At 34.4% G+C, this 11,276-nt stretch overlaps 1 protein-coding gene across 1 annotated transcript; it reads left to right on the forward strand.

The window, feature by feature from the left end:
• The first annotated feature begins 5,667 nt into the window (after nt 1-5,667).
• Nucleotides 5,668-8,623, forward strand: LOC127855918 (heat shock 70 kDa protein 12A-like). Its single transcript, XM_052391871.1, has 6 exons — nt 5,668-5,738; nt 5,828-5,966; nt 6,212-6,359; nt 7,250-7,384; nt 7,481-7,665; nt 7,904-8,623. Exons 1-6 carry the CDS (start codon nt 5,677-5,679, stop codon nt 8,621-8,623), a joined length of 1,389 nt encoding a protein of 462 aa, XP_052247831.1. The 5' UTR covers nt 5,668-5,676.
• Nucleotides 8,624-11,276: the final 2,653 nt, after the last annotated feature.

Raw genomic sequence — 11,276 nt, forward strand, 5'->3', positions numbered from 1 at the left:
TCCTTGCTGCCTAAAGGGCTTGTCTTGTACTAGACATGTCCTCTGTATCAGGCTTTTCATAGCATGCTGAGACAAATCTGGTCGCTTCCTTCACAACTTCTCTCATACCAGCTGTCATACCGCCTAACAGTCTGATGGAGTTGCATGCCTTCAGCATCCTAAATACTGTTCTGTCGCATCCAGAGATAGCGTGAACAGACAGCAAGTCGGTCGTCGCGATATTTCTATGATTTAAAGCAGTTTTGCGATGTCTAGAACTCCTGTTTTTCTCATGGTGGTTCCATGATGATCAATAATGAAATTTGCAGGACAACACAGTAATGTCACAACAAAGCAAACACGTCTGTATCATCAGCTACCACAGAAATGCCAGTGTGTTCTGCTTTTACAACGACTAGTTGCCTTATCATAATAACGTCAGCTTCTTCGTGTTTTTTTATCTGCTCGATTGACTTTGATACCTTTATATATTAAAGTGGGCGTATCATGATTTCCTGTTACGACCTACTTGTGTGTTTGAGTGCACAATAGTTGCAATTCTTTATCCGTGCATAAAGCATTACAACTCAGATAGATCAGCTGTTTTTGTTCTCAATGACACCTAGTATAACATTCTGTGCGGGTGATGCCCTGTTATCCGTTAGTTTGTACACCCTTGAGACATTCAATTGTCTACCTGACCTTTCCAAAAACTTGGTTCTGAACTCCATGTATCGATCAAACACTAAGTAGACATCACATTTATTCAGATTTGTTAATGTCTTATATAAGATTTGAAGTTGTCAATATAGTCATGAATCTTTCCCTCTAGGGGCTAGTGAATGGCATACAAGGTAGCAGGTCAACAAATTACTGAACATGTGAGCTAGCTTTCAATGTTCCGCTCAGACACGGCTACTTATAATTGATTCTTCAGCACCGATTTGGGTTTTCTTATTCTGAATTCCCCTGTTTCAGTAAGAATAGCGGTATTTACTGGAGCCAATTCATTGTTTAGTATATGCTCAATGTCAATCTTCTTAGAACTAGCGTGTAAGCCAATCACTCTTGAATAAATCAGATAGTTGTCATGCACTTAGGTGTCTGACACCCTTATGTGCTTTCTAGATACAACCTGTGTTTCAACCTATTAAGATATTGACCCATAAAAATTGAAACCTTAAGAGTTTCAGATTTAAGTGTTGAACCTATAATTCTCTTCTTTTCATGGCCATATCTCATAAAAGTATTTATGAACATGTTACTCCATATGGCATTCAATACCCCGGAACATGTCTTATTTCATGTTCACCCTTTAAGTACTTGTATTGTGCGCTTTAAGGCATTTTCTCCATTGACCTTAGATAATATGGGCCGTATCTCGCCTATTTTGTTTGTATAAGTGGCAAATAATCTACATTTTATCTTTGGTCTGACTGTATGCCCCTGCTCTCGGCAAAACCGTTTATTATATCAATTGTAATCAGGTTATTATTATGTGGTTAATTTATCTTGAAGAAATCCAGTTTGCTTCTCGTGATGCGCGGACACATCCATTTTGGCCAGAAGTTTCAGTGGCAAAACCTCTTTTTGTACCATTTCTACTGGAATCTGTGGTTTATCCGGTCCTTAATATCATTCAATTCCTACTTACCGTTGGCACTACATTTGCTGAACTGGATGAAGAAACATTCCTCCATACTTTTTTTCGACTAGGAGTAACGCGATTTTCTTCGGGTAGACTTGATTAAATAAATTGTTCATATATTGATAAATGATAAAATGATGAATGATAAATCAACGGAATGTTATGAGTACATTTCCCTTATGTAGTGGGACATATAGAACGACGTTCCGTGGAGAATCGGGCTTATGATTAATACGGGCAGACTTAACTATAAAAGCGTGAGCTTACCAACATAGATACCGGGGTTAATCTGTCATGCGAGTTATAGTGTTAGGGCCTGATGAGAGTTTCTACTTTTTCTGGCACAAACAGCGGAATACTGTCGATCATGTTTCATGACTCGAACTGCTGTGTTTCGCCAAAATATGTTTAACAACTTTCATTTGGTACTTATTGTTTTATCAGGGCTGATCGTGAAATATTAAGGGGTTTTTCGGAATGGGTTTGTGATGTTTTTTAGTATTTTTACACAATGCATTCCATTAACGTAAATGATTTGATGAAAACGTGACAGCTATTTGAATTGGACGAAGACTTAAGTCAGATTTAGTATCCGAATATGGAACAGTGGGTTCAAAAAGGAAATTATTTATCTTAAGTGTTACCTTTACTCGTGCATAAGAGTCCAATAAACCGCAGGTGATCGCAAATCTTATTAATTTACAATCAAACGTAGCAGGATATCCATAAAGTCTACTTATACTAAGTCTACTTAGACAAATAAATTGGCTGGTTTAAGAACAAATATATCTTTGAAATAGTGACAAGCAGTGGCGCAAATTGTAACCAAAACCCAAATCGAATGTCAAAGTCACAATTTAAAGACAACGGTTAAATAAGAGAAATAAATTAATATACACCTATTGCTTTAATTTCCATTGCATCGAAAGCCTAAGGTTTATTGAAACGCTCTCGAGTAAGTTTCCTGGGTATAACCAGTACTTGGTGCCTTTAAGGGAGATCTAAAGAACGCCCCCACAATGGGGATCGAACCCGTGACCTTCTGGTCACTAAGTGGACACCATATCCACTATTCCACGGTGACCTAAAGAATAACAAGGACCTTGAGAATGTGTCGAATGTTAACCTGATTGTTTGACGATCTTATCTTATTTACAATTGCACTCTTATGTCAGTATGTTTACTTCAATAGTTTGCATAATATTATCAACACATGCTAAAATATTTTACAAAAATCGTTGTGTATATTTGTTTGCTCACTGACGGTGTTGGCATAACAAATGTAAGACTATAAAACGCAGAAACGGTTTGCTTCTGTGTCCTATAAACGGCTTTATAGTTTAGATATTTGAACAGGTGTTATCGGGAACGTACATAGAATCTTCAAACATCTGAAAAGATGTTTGTTTTTAATTGGCGCGCCCGTCATAAATCCCCTGTAGTGTTTTATAAATGCACTGTGCCATAAACGATTCTTTATAAGATTATGTGAAATATAATTACAAGACAATATGTTGAAAAGTTAATTCCCAAATTTTGATGTTCTAATAATCATAAATCAGTTAAAATGAAATCTATGAGATATGTACTTCAATTAATAAATAATAACAACTTTGCCTCTTTATAATGTCGTTGACGATTATAACATCAACATAGCAATTATATAAAGAGCAATATATATATATATATATATATATATATATATATATATATATATATATATATATATATATATATATATATATATATATATATATATATATATATATATATATATATATATATATATATATATATATATATATGTAATGGCATGGTATATATTATACAACTAAATCACTTCATCGGAAAAAGAAATTAGCAAAAAGGCGCATGTATTAAGAACGCATTAGTTCAACGCTAACGTTGAGAGCAATACGATAACCATAGTAGGAATTAATGCTTTGACATTTATATGAACAGTGCCCAATGATTTCTGGTTTGATTAAGATTTGTATGTTCGGTACATGGTACAATTATTCAACATGTAACAAACAGCTCCATGCTAATTAAGGACATTAATACCTTTGGAATTGTGTTGGTATGAGTACCTATAGGTCGTATTAACGACGCGACTCAAGCGCGTCGATAGCTGCCATTTAGTTACAATATACAGAACTAATGAATTATACAATTAAATATTTGCAATTATTTTAATCAATATTTCGACAAGACCGTACAAGGAAACAATGACAAAAGTGTTCACGCCTTTTTTGTTCGAAATGATATTAATTGGACAAAAATTGTAAATATTTTAATAGATAATAGGTTGTCATTTGCAGGATAAAAGCATAGTTGGGGTAATTACATCGTGCTGTAGCGGGAGTTAAGGCAAACCAAGGTTTTTTACAACCAGAGCCCCAATTGAATTTCATCAGCGGGCCTATGTTCTTTACCTTTTCTTACCATTGAGAAATTCTTAAGGTTATAACGATTTTCAAAGATATTCTACTTATCTTGCTGCTATGGCCATGTTCTGCCTGGAAAATAACGTTTTACGTTAAAATTAATTATGTTCCATGCGTATGTATTATTTCGAAAAATTTGGAGTAAGATCTCAGAATTATGGAGAAGAACTTGTAACAGATAATCGTGACTCGCATGCCAATTAATTAGACTAAGTAATCTACTTTTTCGAAATAACTTGTGCTATATCATATTATTGTTTTGTACTTATGCATTTATTCAGGCAGCGAGAGGTGGATCGCTTTTGGTGGCCGCCATAGACATCGGGACTACTTATTCTGGTTGGGCATTTTCCTTTAAATCCGAGTTTGATAAAGATCCAACTAAAGTATCGGCGAAAGTATGGGCTGGGAGTCAGCTTTTATCGTCCAAAGGTAATTAGTATGCTTTCATCAATAACTGATGCCTCATTGAGGTGTTAATTTGCTTAACAAAGATTCGGTTTTTGCAAAGTTTCTTTATGAAATGATTCTAGGTTAATGTGTTGCATTGCAATATGTAACGGATATGTATGGTAGGTGTTCAAATTAAATAAACGATACGATTGAATGAATTAAGATAAGGTATTGTGAATATTCAAGTTATGATCTACATGTAAGATGGACCACCGAAGTAACTTTTAATATCTTACTTCTTATTGTGTACATGTATCTCTATTTTGCTGCAATTAAAGTATGCATATTCTTGTCATTTTGTACTTGCTCAAAGCAGTAAAACTCTGCACAGAAAATATTATTAGGAACACTGAACAAACTTTTTCGACTTTCAGTGCATGAGATTCTATAGTTTTAGCATTTTAATTTCAAAGACTTAAATAAATTTGTAATGTAAGATATGTACAATAATCCTCATGTATGGTAGTATGATTGGTATTGATCAAACAGATCAAAGCGATACACGTTTCCGTTAAAATATATCACTTTATATTGTAATAACTAGTAAATCGGTACTTAACAAATACAAATATTGTATTAAATCTATTCAATCTTTTTACAAATACTTAACTGGTGTCAACGGAATTAATGTATGAATTAATTAGTTTCGTAGTAATTTAATTGCAAGCTGATGTTCATTGTATTGGTTTCACATGCACACTTAATACATTTTATTTTTCGTCGTCCAGGCCCTACGAGTATACTTATAAGACCAGACGGAAAGACCCTTGAAGCGTTTGCGTACGACGCGGAAAACCAGTACAGTGAGTTGAGTGAGAGTGGCGAACATACGACATGGTACTTTTTCCGCAGGTTCAAAATGTCGTTGTGGAACAAGGTATATAAGTATAGTTTAAAATAAGTTTTGGTAAAAGCATAAATCAAGCATAATCATTATCAAAATCATATAAAATGCAGATAGCATTAAGAACACACGAACAAGCTGCCTATATACTTAATGCAATAGAAACGACATGTTTTTATGAGAACCGATGTTTGGTTGTCTAGTATTTTTTCACTTGCAAATATCGTGGTAAATATAAAAGCAAGAAAGCGTGATATTAACATAAAGAAGTTTTTATGTTTATCTAGCCAATACACAAGGACATCATGATAGACGATGAATGTGGTCGACAGCTTCCAGCATTGACTGTTTTTTCATTGTCCATCAGGCAAGTATTTACGTATTTGTTTTATTGTAATATTCTCGAAACCCTTGTTATGTATTGTTGTTTCACTTCCCGTACTTTAATTATGCCAGATACATGAAAGAAGATTTGGAGAAAACATGCGAGAATCAAGTGGTAGGTTTGAAGCCAGACGACATTCACTGGGTTCTGACTGTACCTGCTATTTGGAATGATTCAGCAAAACAGTTCATGAGAATGGCTGCAGAACAAGTAAATGTTTTCTATTAAACATTCCGCAAGAGAAATTGGACTGAGACATATATCAAATACGTGGCGTTTGATTTATTCAGTATACATGAACATCAAAATAAAGTTGTGTTATTTTTTAATGTTAATTTATAATCTTATTTTCATACACACGCACATTCAGAATACTAAATATTATGCTGCGTTTTATTAGTTTATCACATTTTAGCATATTTAATTAACGATGTATAAACTGTTGTATACATTAGGCCGGAATCTCCACCGACAAACTTTCCGTTGCTCTTGAACCAGAGGCAGCCTCCCTTTACTGCAGACATCTCCCTGTAATGTGTGACGGGGAATCAAGCCTTCTTACATTTCAAACCGGAAAGAAATACCTAGTTCTAGACGCAGGAGGTATTGTCTTCCACACCAGTTGTAACTGTATCGAAGATGGTTCGATGAGCATTTAGTTAGAAAGGAATTTATAGTGATGTGTCATTTTCATTTTTACGTTTCACACCCATGTTCACAAGACGGTACGATCTCATGCTGCGATGATTTCGCCATGTTGTTCAAGCCACCACGGCTACGTCTTAGCTTAAATTTGTTAATATTCTGTCCAGTTTTCTTTCAAGCATATGGTCACTTTTGACACCAATTGTTATGTTTACACAAAAAATTACTGTATGGTCATGTAACAGTTTGAAAGCGTTCACGAAGGATAATTTGTTTCTAAAATAAAAATATAAATAACACAGTTGAAGAAAAAGTTATATTGATAAAAAATGGATATTTATATGTGTTCACATACTTTTTATTTTTTGCTTGTTTATTCGCAACCAAATTATTAATTTTTAAATTGTTCGAGTTCAATACACAAGCTGCAAGTTAACTGGAATCATTTATCTATAACAATTACTTGCTAGACTCTGGTCAATAGAGACAAGACTATAAGGGTGGTGTAAAAACTTAAATCATGGCTCTGTATTTGCATAAACTCGTCTTCTTCCTTTTTGAACCATTCAATATATTCTACAATAAAAGACGGTATATATATATTTGCTATTATCTAGCTTTAGTTACGTATCAGATGTAATCGTATCAACATCAATCTTTTATACATTCATCTATTTCGATTCAGATTTTACATTTACCAACATTTTCCCTATTTTTCTAACTAATTATCGTTTCATGTTTCAAATGGTGACTTTTAAGCACCTTTTAAAATAGTCCGTTTTATTTAAAAGTTCAATCAGCATTTATTTTTATATATTAATAACAACGTCGAAGGACATACATTTCAGGTGGGACAATTGACATAACGGTACACGAAGTTTGTGCTGGTGGAAACCTCAAAGAGATACATAGGGCTAGTGGTGGTGATTGGGGTGGGACGAAGATTGACGGGTCTTTTATGAATTTTCTTGGACATATTGCAGGTATTTCCATAATTGTTAAATTATTATAGGCGTAAATTTTTTGAGGAAGATATAAAGTTTGTTTTCTTTATATAAGTAGTAATTTATATTTTTCAGGTAACACTGCAATGCAGCGATTCAAAGATGAGAATATGGAAGATTTCATTGAACTTCTTCGTGATTTTGAAATCAAGAAGAGAAATATAGATTCTGTATCGAAAACAAAAGTAACAATTAAAGTTCCATCTTCTCTGTTTGACCTTGTACAGGAAAAACTTCATTCATCTGGTTACGAAAATCAGGTTAGTTAAAAGTATTGAATTATGCAAGTTGTACATTTAAGTAGATTTTAAGGTAAAAAAAATGTTGACATGAGCTAATTTAAACTATATTTATTAAATATAGTTGATATTTATGAGCAACTGCTTTAAATTGACATTTGCTAGTCTGTGACTTCATGATTATTTACTTTAATTGTCGTATTTTGTCTGCGTGTTTTGATTGTGGTATCATACAACATAGAATTGCTCCTATTTTAAGGTAAATCTGACCGGAACCGGAAACAAAGTTCGCTTGGATGCGGACCTCATGCGGTCCTTCTTTACCACAACATTGACACAGATTATTACGCATACATCTGATCTTCTTGAAAAGCCAGACTGCGTTGGAGTTGAAGCCATTTTGATGGTGGGTGGCTTCTCTGAGTCTAAGCTTCTCCAGGAAATCGTCAAAATGATGTTTTCGCAGCTGAAAATCATAGTTCCTCCAGAAGCTGGACTTGCTGTACTAAAGGGGGCGGTCATTTACGGTCATTGTCCAACTGCGATTACTGAACGCATTTCAAAGTACACCTATGGTGTTGCTACATCAGTCAAATTCAATGAAAAAATACATCCTTCTTCGAAGCGTTTAGTTTTAGATGATGGCTCCATCATATGTGAAGATGTATTTGACATCATTGTTAAGGAAGGAGATAGACTTGTCGTAGGTGTGGCGCACAAGGAAAGATCATACAAACCTATAGACGAGTCACAAAAAACAATCGAATTTCCTGTTTTTATTTCAAGAGATAGGAATGCTAACTTTGTCACAGATCTTGGATGTAAACATGTTGGCACTCTTGCGATCCCCTTGGCCGGAAGAGGCACTGACCGATCAGTGACGGTTCGAATGCTCTTCGGTGGTACGGAAATAATTGTTGAGTGTGTAGAACAAGCTACCAGCAGAATCAGACGATTGAAAATAGATTTTCTGACGTAAATTTGAGGTTAAACGTACATGTATAAGAAACATTGAACCGACATATCAAATGTAATTGTGTTTGTATATATACAACAAGTGAAAGGTAATACAATAATATTTACGAAATATGTAATAGTCTTATAAACATTCAGTTACATCTGCAAACCAAGATAGAGTGTAAGTGATTTTACGTGCGGATTGTAGCATTCTTTTTTTTGCTGTTGACTTGCGTATGTATGGAATATTTACAGTTTTATAGTAGCAAAGTAACGTAAACTCAGCACTGCTGTGGATTTTGGTGATTTTTTCTGTATTATACGGTTGTATTTAATTTAGTGCACTTGTTTTTTATGGGCTTAATGACAATATGCGTACAATTGACTGAACAAAAAACGGATACGCATGTCGGATAGATTTAATAACCAAATATGTTAGATGACGCAAGTTCAAACACTATTTATGTTTTGCTTATGCTTCTAAATGACTAAACCTGTTTGTTTTTTTGAATAATAAGTCGTCTTTCCGTCTCATTTTTCTGTTTTTCGATAAAGAATTGTCACCTGGGTAACGCAAATGACCATGGTATTCGAAAATGTCTCAGTTGGTTGGGATTAAACACAAATTGCCCGATTAACATTGTGTCAATATAACTGGGAAATCATATTAAGTTCTATATGATTTTAAGATACACGTTGTCCTACTCAAACTTTACTTTTGAATAGTAGAGCACCTTGCTTAAACCTTTTTTAAAACACGTTTCATATCTTCGCACATATTAACAATTTTACTGTTTAATTTGATGATGCCATTTCATTAACTGCGTGTACATACGTTTGATGCATTTCGTATCATTTACGCCCTTCGATCTCTGAATGCAGTTGAAATTGTTGAGTATTTTATAATAGTAATATTATTAATACTTTTACAATTACTTGTCTTGACGATTACAATCAAATTGTGATAATGATTAAAAACGCTTCCCTGCACATGCATTTGTAATTTTGCTACGTCTTTAGAGAACATTTTGTTCACAGGGCGATCTTAGGGCTGCTCTCCATTTAAAATGGATTTGTCTGAATAATCGTCAGCACATTGCCAACACGATATGTATACTGTACATGCAACATAGCCTATGATATGAATGTAAAACCTAGACACGTGTGTGTGTCCTACGTTCACCGTGGCAGGCGATTCGCAATACTTAACACGCTGCTTTGTGTGTTCTTAGGATATTGATAAAATCACAATCAAACTGAACCCGCTCAGACGCAATAACTTGAAGATATCCACCATTTAGGTATCACCAGTAGATTATAAGCCTGTTTTGATAAGTGATGTTTCTGACATACGTGTGTTATTTGTTAGTGTATTATGTTATAGTCCGGTGTTATATTCAAATAATTCTATTGATTTCTTTAACACGACCATGTGAAGGTTATGATTATGGTTTAGTACATGCGTAACTTTTTATAATGGTCATATTTGCTTTTAAGAACTTTTATAGGAACTGATAAGAGAATGTTATTATAACCATAATCATATAGAATATTTTAGTGCTTAGGTTATTGTGTATTAGATAAGTTAAAACGTTATTTTATATGTGTTGATATCAGTTTTGCTCTTGATGTATATGGAGGAAATAAAAGTTATATTTATAAATTAGCTTTTTCTGGTTGAATATTGGTATAATAAAAAAATCTTAAAGCGAACGTATTATGTATAATGACTTAATACTATGTACACGTGTTCTTGTTCTTTTCCAATGGATTCGAAGATATAGTCCTAAAAACAAACGCCATTGTAAATATTTTATACCCACACACAAGACGTTAACGTATTGGATTGACGTGTCTGCCAGTCGATCAGTATAATCCGGGTTTGATGCCGACTCTTTGGGCGTTTTTTGAATCTCATAACTTCAAGATCTGCTTCAACCCAGGAAGTGAACGCGAGAGTGTCTAAATACGCCTAATGCTTTTGATTCAATCGACATCAACTAAAAGTTTTTATCTTAACCAACTCATCGGGACGTACACACAAACTGACACGTCCGCGGCTTACACACATTAAAAGTGCGCATTACCTTGACATGCAAATAGTTGCAGCGGTTGTCGATGTCTGAATAGAACTTGGAGCGGTACTCGGTGGCCCAGTCGGGGTCACAGTCAGTCCAGGTGAGCTTACTCGTGCGGTACACGAAAGCGTAATTGAAAGCTCGCCAGAGGATGACGTTGTAGTAGCATTTGACGAAAATCAAGATGATCAGCGTGGTCAGTCCGATACATGTGACTGCGAATTAGAAAATCTTCAAATTAAGACACGTAAAACAGTGTTTATAATTGTATGAACACAGAGAAACAAACGTCCGAGCTTCAGTAGAAATATATGTAAATTGAAATTGTAAGAATGATTAATATAAAAAGAAAACAAAACGTCCCTATGTTTGAATTAATAAAAAATATACCTCTGAAAAGATACAATAATTAGATCAAACAGCTTACTCGATATTGATTAATTCGTGATGGTCTATTCTGCAATAATAAGCGTGTGATTAATTCCACCAAGAAGAAAAGCGACTCCCATGACTATTGCGCATGTCACGTACGGTTTCAGGAAAGCATGTTAACCGAACGCTTATCGCGTTGAAAGGCAGTTGGCACGTATTAAATCT

The sequence above is a fragment of the Dreissena polymorpha genome, chromosome 1 (assembly GCF_020536995.1).
Source record: "Dreissena polymorpha isolate Duluth1 chromosome 1, UMN_Dpol_1.0, whole genome shotgun sequence".
NCBI classification, from domain to species: domain Eukaryota; kingdom Metazoa; phylum Mollusca; class Bivalvia; order Myida; family Dreissenidae; genus Dreissena; species Dreissena polymorpha.